Consider the following 17,844-nt stretch of genomic DNA (forward strand, 5'->3'; position numbering starts at 1 on the left):
AAAAACAAAAAAAAAAAAACAAAAAAAAACAAAAAAAAAAAAACAAAAAAAAACAAAAAAAAAAAAACAAAAAAAAACAAAAAAAAAAAAAAAGTAGAGCAATTAATAGAATCACAAAAAGGAGCAATGAAAATATTTTTTTTTTAAAAATTGTTAACTCAAATTTATCTAAATTTCAAGAAAACCTTATGAGCAGTAAAAATTTGATGAAAACAACAAAATTCTTAGAAGATTTAAGAATCATGAAATATTTAACAAGATTTAAAGCAAATGGTGTGAATTAACTTCTATTCTTTTTCATGACTATAGGAGTATAGGTGCAAATGAATATAAAGAAATATGGAATTTGAATTGTCATTAATGTGGTTTATATAAGTTTTTTTTTTTTTAGTTCTACTGGCTCTGTTATAATATGGTTTATATAAGTTGCGAATGGATGGTGCAATAATCACATTAAGGGGGTGTTTGGTTGGATGAAAAATCTTTTCCATGGAAAAGATTTTCCATGAAGTGGAGGAAAATGTGTTTTTCCGTTGTTTGGTTGGATGGAAAATGTTTTCCATTGAAACTTGAGTTCTCAAAAGTTAAGGAAAACAAATTCTTAGTTGGAAGGTGATATTTTGTTTTCCATGGAGTTTGGGAAGAAAGTTTGAACAAGTAGACTATTTTACCCCCATCAATAATAATATAATATATTATCACTATTAATTGTTAAGGGTATATTGGTCTTTATATTCATAATTTCTTATCATTCCAAATCCAACCGAACAATGGAATTCATATTCCCAGTAATTTCTTTTCCACCAACCAAACAATGGAATTTATTTTCCTAGTAATTTGTTTTCCATGAAATTTGAATTCCATTTCCTCCAAATATTTTCCAGCGAACCAAACGGGCTGTAATAGTTACATATGACATTTGATGGTTAACTTTCAAAATGATAATGAATACAAATAATGCGAATTAACTTCAATTTTTTTCTAACATGAATATTGAACACTCATAAAACCTCAAAATTTTCATTACCATAGGTGCAAATGAATATGGAGAAATAAAACATTAGTATATACGTACTATTCTCACAAAACGAGATTTATACATCCCATGTGCTTGTCATAGTCTTAATTTCATTGTTAATGATATGACACATTTTTGTGTTAAAGTATTTTCATTTTTTTGCAGTTTCTTTTCATTGTTGAAAATTTTATAATCTTATTTCATGTTAATTATTTGATATTATCATTTTTTTTAGTATTATTAAATTTTAATTTTAATTTATCCATATAAGCCCTTTTTTAATTTCGCCTATAAAATGTTTGAACCGGTCCTGTTAATCCGTTTACAAATCGTGTTTAAATTCAACCCTTTAACCTTAACATGTCGAGTGTTCGTGTTAAGAAATTCAATCCTTTAACATTAATGTGTTGTGCCCATGTTTAACCTTATCGTGTTAATGTCGTTATCATATCAATCCGTTAACGAACCTGTATGCACAAATTGCTAGGGAAATAGTTAGAATAAATTGCATATATCTCCATTAATATGATGTTTTTATTTTAATTTGATTAACTTTATGTATTTTTAAATTAGAAATTCAACCCCTTAACCGTGTCGTGTCCATCTTTAGCCTTATCATATTCATGTCATTATCGTGTCAACCTGCTAACGAACCTGTATACACAAATTGTCAAGCCTAGAAAATAATTAGAATAAACTGCATATATGACCGAACCAACAAAATTTGATTAATCATTTTTTAACTGAAATATTTTAGTTCAATTAACCGTTAATTCGGTTCGAAAGTGTCGATTAACCGAATTAACTCATCGGCTAACCGCATTAAGTGTGTATATATATGTTTTTAAAATTTATCATTTATGTATTGATGTAATGACTATTTTGTGGTGTGAAATTATAAATTTACAAATTTTACAGAGATTATCAATGATAATATACAGTTTAGCACTTCATTTTCTTGTTTGCAACCTGTGATCGATTGCTCTGTTTTCCTTCTGGTCCACTGAAGATGAGGTCTGCAGTCGATCTTCAGCGCATGATGTTGTTGGAAGTTTTTCTGTTTTTAGCTGATCTGCAATCAGCTCAGAAAGGTCATCTTTTTTATAATTCATTAAAGCCCCTACCGATCCCAGAAAGCCTTCATGCAGCAAAAACATTGCTTTCATCTCTGATTTTGACCTGCAACCATTACAACCATGACATTCTCAAAAAAAGCTAATCAAAAAAGCTACTTTGAATAGCTTTTAGAATTTTAGCATTTTGAAGCAATAAGATGTTACAAAAAGCTGATTAACCAAACAGTTATATTGATTATTTAATCAATCAAGTCAAACAACTAATAGTGGTCAAATAAGTTAAAATTGGCTGATAGGCTAACTATTTTACCAAACATGGCCAATTTATGTTTTATGTTTTCTCCATTGACTGATCTCTTCTTTAAGTCAACGGAACTGAAAACTTTAGCACCATCTATGCTGTCTACTATTATCTATAAGAAATCTAGATATCATGATCATATTAAGAGAAAATAATGAGTTCTGTAGTTCTGTATAGGGTGAAACAATGTCATACCATCGCGCATGGGGAGCAAATGCTCAAAAGGTACTAAGGCTCCCACTGGGAGAGCATTGAGATTGGATAGGTTAAAGTGGTGGTGAGACTGGAGTGATTGGACCACTATAATCACATTGCTACCTACCAAACCCTTACCCCTAAAATTGAATTTTCTGCGGTTAGAGGGTGGACTACTCTAATTGCTCCAACCGTAATTCATTCAAACTGCCTTACAGATGGTGGTCAACCACTCTACCGTCACTCCCAAATGCACAGCAAGACAGCCAGTGTCATCATACCAAAACAGAAAGTCAGTAGTCACATGTGGTATGTTTCATGAGTTAGTTAGGTATGTCTTCTTCTCTCCTATCAGTATCAGTATCAGTATCACAGGTGCATCAATTTAGATATCGCATTCTTAGTGTTGGCTCAGAAGGAGAATAGTAAGACTAGGACCTAAGAGGAGCAGAAAAGGTACCAGAAATCAACTGCCACAGAAATTGTGTCCATTGTATAAGCATGACCCAGGATGAAAAACCCTCCAAAAAATATTCTTTTCAGTCCATAGCGGAGCGCATTAAGGTATGCAATCTGAATACAAAAAAGTAAATGAAAGCAAAACATCTAAATTAAAAAATAAATAAGTAAAAACTAAAAAGATCTACCAAAAGAACTATCTAAAACTGTCACTAAGAGAACTTGGTAAATTTTTACTCACCTGACCAATGTTATTTGAAATCATTCTCAGCAGAGAACGTGCAATATCTTCTGGTTTCCAGTCTTCTAGCTCTTTATTTTCTGAGATTGCTTTGCCAAAGCTAGAAGCAATAGCCGTTGAGGCAAGGCCAATCTGTTATCATTCATCATTCATCATTCATCAATTTCACAAAAAAAAAAAAAGAAAAAAAAGAAAAAAAAAACCCGGATCAGTAAGCTCTACGCCCTCTACATGGCCACAATTTGCAGTTTAAGTTAAGTTGTATATGGGCCAATTACACAACAGAATCAACAGTATAAAGTTAATAAAGTTCATTATGTTAGCAGCATAAATTTATATTTCATCTTCTTAATGCAAATGCATATATATAGATCCATAGCTTTTCTATGTTAACCCATCAAAGAATTCCTTACCTGCCCAAGATTCCAGAAATGCTAATGCTACATTGACCAAAAGTTTTCACCAAAATCTTTCACCATTAATAAAACTCTTTTTATTCATTGGTTACCATGAATTGGCCGACCCCACCCCGCATTAAAAAAGGAATCTACTTATTAATCAAATATGAATCATATATCATCAAATGGTGAAAACTTTTGGTCCATGTAGCATTACCCTTCCAGAAAACCCAACACACATAATAGAAACATACTAGCACATTATATCAACCACCCTTTATGTGAGAGACAGACATGAATCAACCAGCAACAACATTCCACCATGCACAACACTTTCTCCTTCAAGTAAGGTGTTTTAAAATATTAAATTTGTTCCATATCCAGCAAATGCATCATGCATCCAGAGGAATTTTGTAAAACCTGAATAGTACGGATGTTGGACATAGAGCATAGATGTTGAAATTGTTTAATACTTATGAACCCTAAATGTTTTATTAATTTAGAAAATGATGTTTGATGAACTTTCTAACATGTGCAATGTCTCAAGATAAATAAAACTATAAAAGAAGACATACCTTTGAATAGTCAGTTCCATAAATGTCTCCTACAAGCATATCTATAACTCTGTTGTTTCCTTGATGACTCAGTTCCAGCAACTCATCAAAACTGGTATATGAATGCATATTTATTATCTTCTTGTCAGAACTAACACAGAATTTAGTAAAAAATGATAAGAAGAAAACAAATCCAAACCTATTGCATTTGGTCAAAAGCTTTCCTAAGCCCCAAAAAGTACCACCACCAATACTGGTTCCGCTTACTCGCTCAAACTTGTTGTCTCCATCCACCTACCATTGGCACCAAAATGAATGATGTGCTTAAATAAATTATGATTACTAAAGCTTGTCTGTTTCACTCCTAGAATATATATGGTATGTCTTCAGAAAAATATAAATAATGTTATTTAATCATTTTGATAAACGGAGTAGTATACAGTCAAAGATTTCTCTGCAAGCCTTGTGGAATTAATGTTCTGCATTAGCTACTCTACTTCCTCCTTTCCTCTACATCCCTCAAAACTCCTCCATGCATGAGAGAATTTACCTTGATCATGCTAACTCCTGACCCAATATTGACAAGGAGGTAAGGGTAAAGATCATTTTGATCTATCTGCTGGTATTCCTTCTTCCCATCCATGTATGTAAAAGCTTCTTGGTGACGAGACTACTCACCAAAACAAGAGGAATAAAACTTCTTTTATCAATTAATCAATAGGAAAAGGGTATGAAAATCATACAGAGGAAAAGCTCAATTTCATAAAGAGCATTTGAAGCTATGGGATATGACCATGTTAAGGATAAAAAATCACTTCCCAATCAGATTTCAAATGATAAGGAAGCTCTAAACAAATAAGGCTTCTATATTTGAGTTCTAAAAGAAAAGAAAATATAATCATAATCCCAAAACACTGCATATGTCAGAATCACATAGAGAAAGAAAAAATGAAGAATTAAGTATTTGCAAAATTAGTTTCATTTTACTGCACCAATGTTGAGCTCTGAAGTGCATGGATCAAAATACAGAGCACTACTCTTAAATTTCAACAATAAAAATATAATATATAATTAGAACCTCAGTCACATGATATATAATTACTCTTAACAGGGTAGCAAAGATTGTGGAGTGGGGAAACCTGAATGAATTTACATGTAGAAAACACACATAAACAGAAAAAAGAAAAACAACAAAAACTAGAAAACAAATGAATAAAAGATGATACTGCACAGAGGAATCCTTGAGAACCAACCAAAGGCAGGATACTAACCAGATACATCCTACTATGAAAAGCCTACCTCAAGCAGAAAATTTGCTCCAGCAACAAGACAATCCATTTCATCCACTTTGTCTAGAGTAATTCCTAGCTTTTCTTTGAATAGATCAGCAAATTTGAATGCGCCTCCACCTGTTGCCTTTGAATGAATAACAGCATATTAATAGGTTATTCTACTTTTCACCAAGTTTGATGGTCAATCAGTAAATTAATTACCTAATGTGTCAACAATTATACTCTCTGAATCTCAAGCCATACAAATTAAATGATATTCTGCCAGTGTCAGTTTCAGTGACACAGTTTGATTGGGATGTCATTCAAGAAAAAGTATGATTGACCACAAAGTATACTGTGCAGGAAGGTGCACCAGCTCTACCTCTCTACAAGCATAAACCACATAAAGTAACCATCTGTGTGACATTTTGACTCTGTTGTTTGTAGAAAGGGCAATAATAATTTTATCACAATTGATGATTAACTAGCTACAAGGAAAATATATCAAGAATAGTATTAAAAGTTGGGATTTTTAATTTAATCTTACCAATTGAAAGTTGTGAATGGTGGTGTATTAAGGTTAAAAACACAGACGGGGAATTAATTGAAATCGAAAAGGGAAAAGTAATTTCATCCATTATATTTTGCCAATCCCAAAAGATAGGAAATCATCATCTGCAGAAGCACTTATGATACCCCTACCCTTTAAACTGTTGTGTAGGTGCAAAACTGCTTTCAACAATTCTTTCATATTCTGGTAATTAGATATTTGACAATTTACTAGCCGGAGAAATTCTCCATTTTTCTAAAGAAATGGAAAATTGGAAAAACTAAAAACAGAAAATTTCTCTTGTACATTTGGAAAACAAAAGATAATGGAGAATGGAAAACTGGAGAAAGGAAAACAGAGAATTGAAGTAAATGTAGCCTAAATATCCTCATGACTAACTATGGAACACAATGCTAGAGAATCCTTAGCAACCTGAGAGGATGATAAAGCAAATATGTGATTGTACATTTGATCAGTCAGCCAATGAGTCACATGCTATGACCAAAGCAACAGCAGGAAGCCATGAGGGCATTGCAATGGGGAGGGGAAAAGCAGATAATGCCAGGCATTTCACAAGTAAAGTGTTAATCTATAAAAAGCAAGCAACCATTCTATATCAGGTGGAGATATGCTCAGAACCAAAGATTTGACAGTGCAAAATATTTATACCTTAATGATAATCTTCTCATTGGTGTGAAGTTCATGACATCGACCACCTGTAACCATTCTATATCTGTAAGTGTAACAAGAAGATCAAATGGCATAAACAAAATAGCATACGTAACAACCAATTATCAGATTCTCCAAATTATCAAAAGATGAGATCAGTGAATTCACTGCAGTGACAACTTTTGCTTTATTATGCTGTTAAGACAACATGTACAGGTTACCTGACACACACAAGGTTTACTGAGGTACTAGGATTTTAGTGAAATAAAGATGTATATGAATGTCAAAATAAATCATTCCACAAAGTCTATTTTGGGGGAGATTTAACATCATAAAACAACAATTATCTTTTTGCCAAACTTGAATACCAAAAATGAGGTAGGACAGTTTTCATTTCACAACACATGATGATAAGCCCAAAATAACCTATAAAAGCGCAGAAAGTCTTAAATGTCTAATGGAGCTATAAGGTGGCTGAAGTCTAGAGACCAATTCATGAATTCCATTCAGAAATGCATTAATCATCATATGAGCACACATACCAGGATATTGAAGCTTCTTAGAAGATAAAAATTTGATGCATTCACTGATCATTCTTGTTTCAAACTTGACAAAGTGAAGACTGCCACAGAAAGCAGAATGGTTCCAGTTGCCATTCAGTATAGAAACTGTTTCATTTGACAATTGCCCTTGCTGATCATTAGTTGAGCAATGATTGTTGCTTGAAACATAGACCATCTTGATGAGTGAACCTGCAGAAAGATAAGTAGCATATTGGCATTCAGGTAATGGTGGTGCATTTGCTTTGCAGCCAATGCAACTTATAACAAGTAGTGCAAAACTGTGATCTTTTAAAGGAATCAATCTAAATAAAAATCATTCATAAACACGCAGGCACTAGTGCAATAAAACGCTAATTTTACAGTACCCTATTTCTGCACTAAAGATTCCCCTATCGACTTTCGAGTTTTCAGGACAATTATAAACAAAGCTGGCTTTCTTTTTCCCTGAAACAACACCATCACTCCACTCACAAGAATGAAAAACCTCACGCATCGCAATTAAAGCCGGTAATCGTAGAAAACCCCAAAAATAAAGCGAATATTTTCGATTCAGCTTGGAAAGATAATAGCACAAAGAAAACTGAGAAATGAAATGCTTTTGTTTTCAAATTAACTTGGGGTGATTAAAAAAAAAAAAGAGGAACCGAAACCGATGAAACGTTAGAAAATCGAGAATTACCTCCAATATCGATAGCCAAATGTGAAATTTCATCATCATCGGATCGTTGAAGGCGCTCGGCGTTGGAATCTATTTCCTCGATGATCCGGTCGAATCGAACAGCATCCATTTGCGTTTTTACTTCAGTTGATTGGCTATGCTATATCTGTATGATCGTACGCAAGGATGCTGCTTCAATTGCTTGATTATTACTCGCGCCAATCAGACCCAACATTCGCCGGAATATTCCTTTTCAGGCGAGAAAATGACAAAATTTGACTCCCGTCAACGGTTTCGTATCGAATTTGACTCGTAAGTTATTTATTCATTTCTCACATCTTTCATTTTGTTTTCCAAGACATTTTTATATTGAAAAAATTAGTACTTGAATTACCAAATTCTATTCCATACTTTTACGGGTCAAAGATTCAAATGAGAAGGAAACTGAATTTGTTGACAAAAATGGGGAGTTTTGAAAAGTGAACAATAGAGTTAATACCCAATATAGTCCTCGACTATAGTGGTTTTACTCAATTTAGTCATAAATGACTTTTTGTACTTAATTTAGTCCTCGACTTTGATGGTTTTACACAATTTAGTCCTCTTGTTAAAAATTTTATTAGTTGACTATTAGAAATAGGGCCATAATGGTAATTTCTCATCATTTATCCCATTTGGGATGATTCCTTACTCTTCCCCTTATTAAGATCAACGCAAAAATGCAAATTTTCATACCAAATCAACTTCAACCCTAAATAAATAAATACAGTGTAAATAAATATTTGGGTATAAAGATTTACATTTCTGCGTGGATCTTAATAAGGGGAAGAAGCAAATGGGACGAAGGATGAGAAATTACCATTAGGACCCTATTTTTAAGCGTCAACTAACAGAATTTTTAACAAAGGACTAAATTGGGTAAAACCATCAAAGTCGATGACTAAATTGAGCACAAAAAGTCATTTAGGACTAAATTGAGTAAAACCACTATAGTCGATGACTATATTGGGTATTAACTCGTGAACAATATTAGGAAAAGAGCGTTTGGGACATGTATTTCTTGTCAGAAACATATTTATTTTTTTTCTCTTGCGTTTGAAAAGTGATACTTGCGTCTGTGGCCAACGGAGCAAGTAAGTTGTTTTAGCATTCACGTGGAAGTATTGAATAAAATATTAATATTTATTATATATTTGTATAAGGCTCATACATCTTGTTATATTTTCATAACTTGTTTACTTGATAGTAAAAACAATAGCTTTGTAGATAGTCCGAATACTAATGCCGCAACGTGTCCAATTTCATCAACAATTTTAACATTCATTTTGCACATGTTCATTTTCAAGTTCATATTTTTGGAATTAGTATGAATGTGTGCAGTACTTTTTTTTTTTTTGAAAATGAATGTGTGTAGTACTTGATTTTGTATGTGTGTGTGTTTTTTTTTTCGAATTGATATTGACCTTGGAGTTAAATTTTTTGTCACTTTGTGCATAAACCTTTTTTAAACAGTGACTACATCTTATATACCAAGTGTTTTTGTTGTCAAAGTTAATGTTGATTTTGTATTTAATTTAAGCAGGTTGAGTCTAGAAGTTGAAATTAATTGTAAATTTATATTAGTTTATATTAATGAATGCACAATAAGTATTTTACATGCAGGATCAATGAATGCAGCAATGGTGATTATTTTAAAATTTCTTCATTTTCTAGATTTAATTTGCCAAATTGATTGCGCATTGTTGTAGTATGTGCATCTTTTCAATGCAGCAATGGTGGTTATTTTAAAATTTCTTCATTTTCTAGATTTAATTTGCCAAATTGATTGCACATTGTTGTAGTACCTGCATCTTTTCAATGCGTCAAATATGTCACGATGTTCTATTGCCCTACATTGACATTTTTAATAATGAGTTTTAAATGTAGCTACGTAAAATAATGATCTAATTAACATTTACATATTTTTATCAACATAAAGCATACTAGTCCTTTAGGTGTCCTGCTCGGGTTTCATTTGGTTCAACCATTATTGTTGAATGTGTTCTTGTGGTTAGACAAATCTCTAGTTAAAAGAATAGATTAGATAAGGTAGTAAAAATTTAAACATTTCAAATCATCTTAATAAAGAAATACAATTTACCTTTAAAATGAACAACTACAATGTAGTCTAAAGATATTATGGGTTAGTTTCTCGCTTCAATTTATTGGGTTATTTGAATACTCTCTTTGTCAACAAATTCTGCCCAAGTAGTTAATATGATTGACTTCAAACTACTTTTTATATTTTTTCATAGTATTAATAAAATACCTGGTAAATAAATATATAATATTATTTTGTATTATAACTTTGATATTTAATTACAAGATGGTGTAAAAAGAAGACAATGGGCAATGTAGTGAATATAATCAATTTTAATGAATTTGAATGTAAGGAATCCTTGAATTAGAGAAAATAAAGACAATATAACTAATGGAATTATTTCTCTTATTTAATTTATTGATAATGAATAAAATCTTTTTGAATAAAGGCATTGTAAACACCTAATTCTAAGTTAAAGAAATGCATATGTAATGTATTATTTTTTTGTTATAGCTATTAACTTGTTTAATTTAGTTTAATAAGAGTAATAGTGCGGGAAACTTACTTTTCATCAACAACAATGATGTCATTGATTTTTTATTTCCGTTCATTGTTAAAACAAATTGTTTTGGGAGTTTGTCAATGACAAATTGACAATTGTTGTCAATAGAAGATGCGGATAAATAATACAATAGATATTGTTATAATGATATGGTAAAAATTAACTTACAAATTTCTTTAGAAATTTTCGTGCATTGATAAAATTCTTAGAACGATGTGTAAACTTGTTCAATTGGAGCTGGTGGGGTGTCTTCATTATCAATTGTTTGGACAATGGTCCTATCGTTTAAAGTTCAAGTGTAGTTATATTTCTGATCAACAATTTTGTAGTTAGGTCGCGTAGATTTGACAAACATCTTCCTCATGATAGACACTATGACCAGGCACCATGGCAAACATCTTCCTCATGATGAAGACTGAGGCTATGGGCAAACTCCATGACCTCATTTTGTTTGGTAAAATCTGAGTGAAAAGAAGACATCCTCTTACAAGAATATGTCTTCATCGATTATGTTGCTTTAACGAAAAAAAAATTATATATATATATATATATATATATATATATATATATATATATATATATAGGGTTGCACTCTCGTGCGAACTCTCGCCCAGGTAGGAAATGAGAACGCTCCACAGCCGTCCACGTGTCCAGATCAACAAATCAGATGCAATTTTAAAAAATGACGCGGTGGCATTTTCGTAAATAACTGGAACTTTGGTGCACCTAGTTTCACTTACAAGCGCACCTATTTTCGCACCTATTTTCACTTATAAGTGCGAGTAATTTACCTTGTTAATATTCATGCACCTATTTTCGCAAATATTTTCACTTACAAATGCAAGTAATTTACCTTGTTAATATTCATGCACCTGGGTGCAACCTAAGTGTACCTAGTTTTAACATAGGTTGCACCTAGTTATAACATTAGGTGCACTTAGTATTGATGCTCACTGTACATTTTACTTGCATCTGCAATATATTTTACTTGCATCTGTAATACATTTTACTTGCATCTGCAATACATTTTACTTGCACTTGTGCAAGTAATTTACTTTGTTAACATTCATGCACCTGGTTGCAACCTATGTGCACCTAGTTATAACATTAAGTGCACCTAGTTATAATATTAGGTGCACTTAGTATTGATGCTCATTGTACAATATACTTGCACTTGTAATACATTTTACTTGCACGTGTGCACCTATTTTCACTTGCATGTGCAAGTAATTTACCTTGTTAACATTTATGCACCTGGGTGCACCTATGTGCACCTAGTTATAACATGACGTGCACCTAGTTATAACGTTAGGTGCAACTACATTCCGGACACGTGTCGCGTTGTGATTCGTCCGCATTTCTCTCCTGGGCGGCCAGTACGCATTTGAACGCGATCCTATATATATATATATATATATATATATATATATATATATATATATTAAAGAAGCAATATCAAGCCTAACTATTATTTTCACACTATAGCAACCAAACTGGAGCGTAAAGGTTTCGGTTCCAATTTGATAAAATTGGGAACCAAAATTGCCGATTATTGGAAAGAAGAATGCTACCAAAGAGGAAGCCAATGACTCTTTAAAAATATAACATAAAACAGGTAAGATAACTAGTATATTTTGATTTTTATTGAAATTTCAATAAGATACATAGACAACTTAATATTGGTAAAATTAAGTGCAACTCCACAATTATTTTTATTTTTTTTAGTTTAATTTTAAATTTTAAATATTTGATGTAACCATTGTTTAAAAATTGCAGTATGAAAGAAATTTCAAAAAAAAAATTAATTATTGCATTTGAATTATTTAAAAAATTAAAAATAGAATTTACAAAAAAAAAAAAAAAAAAAAATCGATTCAAACCGGAATTGCCAATTGCAAAACTAGAACCATTTAGAACCGTCGATTTAGAACCGAAACCGGTCAAATGTTTAATTACTCTTTTGCCTGTAGTTCAATGGACCTATTTAATTACTCTTCTATTTGAGGTTATTTGACCATTTTTTCATTGTGAAATGAATTATCAATTCAACCTCTTGCCTAACAAAAATCAATAACGTTATTCTCAACTAAAATTTCACAAGCGATTTATTGTTATTGACTTATTTCATTTATCTTCCTTTCCGCATATTTACTAGAAAGTTATCTCAAGGATGACAATGGCTTATTTAATGAGCCAGGGCATTTTCAATACAGATAGCCTGACCTAGAACTTGACAGTTATAGAGACAAGTGAGCTGCGTCGAATTAACATGACAAACAAAATGTGACAATGGAAGAACCACACTTAAACTAATTAAAAAACAATTCTTACATTTCAACATATCGAATGATTGACGGACCAAAATTGTACTTTGCCCTTAAATTAACAATGATAAATAAATCACATTGTCTAACAAAAGACTTATAAATCCCAAAACACTTGAGAATATCACAACATTGATAACCAATGACATCGAGAACAGGGCGAGGCGTCTATTTCAAGTCTTTAACCATTAATCCAACAATGTTAATAAGAAGCTAGCCATTGTTTATATATATATATATCCAACCAGTGTATTACAAAGCCATTTCAGAAGTCCCTGACATGCAAAGTGCCTTTTAAAACGGTGTCCATAGCCACACCAACTTTTAGGGGAAAAGAAAGAAAGAGACTAGATAAAAACCTGCCTGCATCCAGGATATCAACCCACATGAGCTCTCAATTGCTTTATGCCTGTACATAAAGCATCAAAGTAAGAAATTTTTTAACACAAGTAATATTAATTTGTTGCACGAAGACTGAAGCAAAGCTATGCATCACCATTTTATCAACAGTATTTCTCCCTTTGTGTGTGAGAAGGAGAGAGAGAGGGAAAGGATGGGGGGGGGGGGGTGCATCATTTGTGTTACCTTGTTAGCAATGTTGTTGGAAAGCCAATCAAGCCCTTCATAAAGACCCTCTCCAGAGGTTGCACAGGTGCTTTGGATGTACCTGGAAATAGCAAAGATAAAAATAAATAAAAAAAATTAAAAAAATTAGATGCACTCAACTTGAGAAAGAAAAAATCAGAAAGTAACAATATCCAACTGTTAGAAACTTTACCAATGGCGCTGCCTGAGAGAGTGGAGACCAAGCTTATCGGTTATCTCAGCAGCATTCATTGCATTCGGAAGATCTTGTTTGTTAGCAAATACAAGTAGCACAGCATCACGAAGTTCATCCTTGAGTAAGAAGTAACAACAGTAAAGTTAGACGCATAAATTTACCTCAAACACAAGAAAACCTGATTTCCCTCTATGTTGAAAAAAGAAATTGTTGAGTTCTATTTGTTTTTCCTCTCCCAAAATTCATAAGACCGCTCACCACCATCAAAACTGGAATTTCACTTATATTTTAAGCTCTTTTACAGCAGTTGTAGCACAGCACAAGGCTTCTTAGGAAAACTATAGGCCAATTTAATCCATAAATATAAATTTTTTTTTTTCCTGTTAATACCAATACCTTTGGTGGATGGCAGTTTAGGCATCCACCTAATAATCAATCACTCAAATCCACTAGCCAACAAAATTTCTGGACTTAAAGCCTTGATGTTCTGTCCAGTATTGATTCAGGTAAAGTCCAATAATCCCATGCATGGATACCCATGAAACCCAAAACAAATTTATGCTAAGCCAGGTCAGTAACAATAATTATAGTTCCCCCGTCACTTGAAAAGGCCCATCTCGGACGATCTATTTAAATTAATTTTAACTTTAGAACCATGAGCAATGCAAAAGCTTATAGAAAGACACACAAAATGAAATTATTTTTAGACCATCATAACAAACAGGTCCATAGTAAAATAGGAATAATAATTATCTACACAGCAATGCACAGCACAAAGTTACAATGAAAGAGTCACCAGAGGAGTTTCTTTCTAGACCAATAATTTTTTAACAAACACACTCCACCCCATCACACACAGGTACTTTAGCAGTTCCTTACTCCTACTTTTAAAGAGTAAAAAGACACATTTATAATGCAAAGATGCTCTTTTGAAGAAGTAAAACCTTATGGCACAAACCATTTTGACATGGCACTAATTATTTCTATCCGTATGCATTCATGCCTGCTTACAACATTGTGTAATAATTGATAATATGAAAAAAAAAAAAAGATCATATAAATAAATCATATCAATAGCAAAAACAATTAGATTTTTTAAATAAGCTCACAACTTTAGAACTCTAAAGGGTGGGGATAATCAATTACTCTTGGTGAAACCCAATATACATTGATATAAACTCTGTTAGAAATGGCCATTGCCCTTATTAAGTGTTAATCAATATCACTAATTTTATCTTATAACTGAAGAATCTTCTGAGCTTCATATTAAGTGATTATGAATCATAGAGTTACAAGCTTCAGAAGCTGAAATGTGTTTTCTTGCAACAATATAATGGGATACAAAGAAGGTGGAAGGAATCATACCTCATTCAACATCCTATGCAACTCGTCCCTTGCCTCCACAATACGGTCTCTGTCATTGCTATCAACAACAAAGATAAGTCCCTGAGTGTTCTGGAAATAGTGCCTCCACAATGGGCGGATCTGGAAAAAGGGAAAATGTAGAGATATTGAAGAGATTTATAAGAAATGCTAGCGATACCATGAAACAAGGAAGATAAGGAAGACCCCATGAAAGGAAGCAAAAGCCGAAAGAATCGAAAGATGTTTATCATTCTCTCTCTCCAAATAATAGATCAATTTCGACATTTAATATATATAATTTACTGCCACAAATTATTGTAAAGAGATGAAAACAAAGTAAATGTACCTTGTCCTGACCCCCGACATCCCAAACTGTGAAGCTGATATTCTTGTACTCAACAGTCTCCACATTGAAACCTGTAGAAAATCAGTCAGTATTGATTGTTGAAGACAAAAAACCATAATTGGAACAGATCACTCATCATTTTGATACAAGCAGATTTGACATCAATGAAACTGCGCTGTATGCAACTAACTTACACATCACATAAAAGAAGGTAGAACAAAGGTGAAAATTAATGAATTCCCAGGGTTACACCAAAGAAAAAAGAACTATATTTTGGTACCGCATGAAAACCAAGATATCATATCAAGAAACAATCAGCTTTCTCATGTTTTAGAATGTGGATATAAAGAAGCACGTCAGAGTCATACATAACCATTCAAAAGAAAAGAAACTTCAAAAAGAATTTAGGCAAGAGAGGATACCAATTGTAGGGATGGTAGTCACGATCTCTCCAAGTTTGAGCTTGTACAAAATAGTGGTCTTACCAGCTGCATCAAGACCAACCATTAGAATACGCATCTCCTTCTTGGCAAAAAGCCGGCTGAAGAGCTTGGTGAAGGTGAGCCCCATTTCTCCTTGCCGATGACCCCTGCAAACCATTACATCAAAACCAAGGCCAAATCCTCAGAGCTAAAACATTATTAAAAAATCAAATCTTCCCTTGCATAGGCAGATCAGAGATGTAGGACATGTATAGATTTAATGATCAAATAAATATGCATAAAGCATGAAAGTTCACTCTAATACATACACACGGCTAGACAATAATTAACCAGCTTTTGATGGATCTTATCTTCAACTTACAATTACAATTTACAAAAGCAGAATTACACAAAATCTCAGAGATCACAGTGCTATCTTTCATCGATCTTCAGATCAGACAGTAAAACAAAAAAACTTCAAGAGAAATTCCACGTAAAATTCATCAGCAATCACAAGCTCTAAACTGGTAGTGACGAACCTCAAAGGAAACCGAAATTCAGCTGATTTTTGATTAAAAAAAAGTACCAATTATTTCAATAAAAGCGAAGCATCTAGCCTTTTTACCAAACACATGCAGTTTACGAAATCACGAACAAATTGATATTGAGAGAAGCATACTAAAGAAAACAATCATAAAATAGCTGCATAAATATAAGAAATCTAAAGACAGCATATATGAATCTGTATGTATAAGTGATGACTGCTATTTACCTGAGAAAACTTTTTGGAAGAGGGATCTGATGAGAGAGAGAGCAAGAGGGGTGAAGCTGAAGCCTGAGATTAACGCGTAATATTGGAGGCTCAGAATCGGAGAGCCAGAGGTAATAAATATTGGCAAATTATCAATTTGGCCTCTCTATTATTCTATTTTAGTCAATTTTGATCAATACTTTTTTGTTAAAACTTTAATAATTTGAAATAATTTTAAAAAGAGGAATAATGGTCAATTAGATCATTAAACTATACCTAATATTTTAATTGGGTTATCAAACTCATTGTAAGTTAAATATAAAATAGAATAACTAGATGTTGTGAATCTTTTAGAAAAATTGTGAGAATTTTTCTAATTAAAAGGCAGAACAAAGATAATTACTACTATCACTTGATGACTTTGACACAAGACAATGACGTAGAAGAATTGTATGTATGGCTCTAGAGTGGGGATGACCAAAACGGTTGTGCCAAACTTCTTATTACGCTTTGGATGTGACGAATAGCATGGGATTTTGTACCAGAAGTTTGTATAACCTCATTGAGCTCTCTCCTCTAAATAGAATTTGATTGGGGGTGATGTCCTTCACGGCAAAAAATGATGGATGAAACTCAAAGAAAACATTATTGTTTGTGGCAAAATGTTTGATAGACAAGAGAGAATTGGTTAGATGGGAAACATGTAAAATATTTTGTAACTGAAGTGAACGCAAAGTAGATGATATATAAGTGTTTCTAATGTTAGAAATATTCAAACCTGTACCATTATCGGCTCGAAGAGTGGCGTTGAATGTATAGGTTTCTACTTTCTGCAAAGAATAAGAGTCTGGAGTGGCACGATGTGTAGCCCCAGTATCATGAAGTCAATTATGAGAAAACAGAGCAGCAGCTAGATCACCTGCATATGTTAGATTTGCCTGAGAAATAGGAGTATCTAAGTAGCTCTAGTAACACGGTAGAGCAGTATGACTAAGTTTGTTACAGATTTGACACTTTGAAACATAACCACGACCGCGTCCTCGACCACGACTGCGTCCTCAACCACGACCACGACCATGAGGTTGAGTAAAAGGCTACTGCTACTAATTATCGTTACACGTGGATATTCACATGTCTTTTTGTATTTACTTTATTTGTTATTTTAAACTCTATTTACTTTATTCCTTTATTATTTAACCCATTATATATCGTTCTTTTCCACTCTAAAATGGCGTTTGGAACCTTAGATTTTTATGAAAC

At 32.8% G+C, this 17,844-nt stretch overlaps 2 protein-coding genes across 2 annotated transcripts; both read right to left on the bottom strand.

Annotated features, from left to right (window-relative positions):
- Positions 1-1,753: 1,753 nt before the first annotated feature.
- Positions 1,754-8,288, bottom strand: LOC116003638 (pantothenate kinase 1-like). Its single transcript, XM_031243538.1, has 10 exons — positions 7,975-8,288; positions 7,275-7,484; positions 6,733-6,779; positions 5,542-5,658; positions 4,793-4,912; positions 4,442-4,536; positions 4,264-4,354; positions 3,291-3,422; positions 3,051-3,163; positions 1,754-2,197 (listed from the first exon to the last, which is right to left on the bottom strand). Exons 1-10 carry the CDS (start codon positions 8,081-8,083, stop codon positions 1,969-1,971), a joined length of 1,263 nt encoding a protein of 420 aa, XP_031099398.1. The 5' UTR covers positions 8,084-8,288; the 3' UTR covers positions 1,754-1,968.
- Positions 8,289-12,907: 4,619 nt separating this feature from the next.
- LOC116004580 (ADP-ribosylation factor 2) lies at positions 12,908-16,740 on the bottom strand. The gene is made up of 7 exons (XM_031244691.1): positions 16,606-16,740; positions 15,834-16,000; positions 15,412-15,482; positions 15,066-15,185; positions 13,698-13,816; positions 13,505-13,586; positions 12,908-13,328 (listed from the first exon to the last, which is right to left on the bottom strand). The coding sequence occupies exons 2-7, from the start codon at positions 15,979-15,981 to the stop codon at positions 13,323-13,325; spliced, it is 546 nt and encodes a 181-aa protein (XP_031100551.1). The 5' UTR covers positions 15,982-16,000; positions 16,606-16,740; the 3' UTR covers positions 12,908-13,322.
- Between the last annotated feature and the right edge of the window lie 1,104 nt (positions 16,741-17,844).

This window comes from Ipomoea triloba, chromosome 14 (genome assembly GCF_003576645.1).
Source record: "Ipomoea triloba cultivar NCNSP0323 chromosome 14, ASM357664v1".
NCBI classification, from domain to species: domain Eukaryota; kingdom Viridiplantae; phylum Streptophyta; class Magnoliopsida; order Solanales; family Convolvulaceae; genus Ipomoea; species Ipomoea triloba.

What these genes read in the sequence shown, in the direction of transcription:
- LOC116004580 (XM_031244691.1), bottom strand. Translation starts at nt 15,981, where the DNA reads ATGGGGCTCACCTTCACCAAGCTCTTCAGCCGGCTTTTTGCCAAGAAG. An exon ending in TGCATAGGATGTTGAATGAG is followed by an intron (nt 13,817 to 15,065) that starts GTATGATTCCTT and finishes TTCTTACTCAAG; the next exon opens with GATGAACTTCGTGATGCTGT. An exon ending in TCTCTCAGGCAGCGCCATTG is followed by an intron (nt 13,587 to 13,697) that starts GTAAAGTTTCTA and finishes TGCTATTTCCAG; the next exon opens with GTACATCCAAAGCACCTGTG.
- LOC116003638 (XM_031243538.1), bottom strand. Translation starts at nt 8,083, where the DNA reads ATGGATGCTGTTCGATTCGACCGGATCATCGAGGAAATAGATTCCAAC. An exon ending in CAGGAGTTAGCATGATCAAG is followed by an intron (nt 4,537 to 4,792) that starts GTAAATTCTCTC and finishes TGCCAATGGTAG; the next exon opens with GTGGATGGAGACAACAAGTT. An exon ending in CTTTTGACCAAATGCAATAG is followed by an intron (nt 4,355 to 4,441) that starts GTTTGGATTTGT and finishes TTCATATACCAG; the next exon opens with TTTTGATGAGTTGCTGGAAC.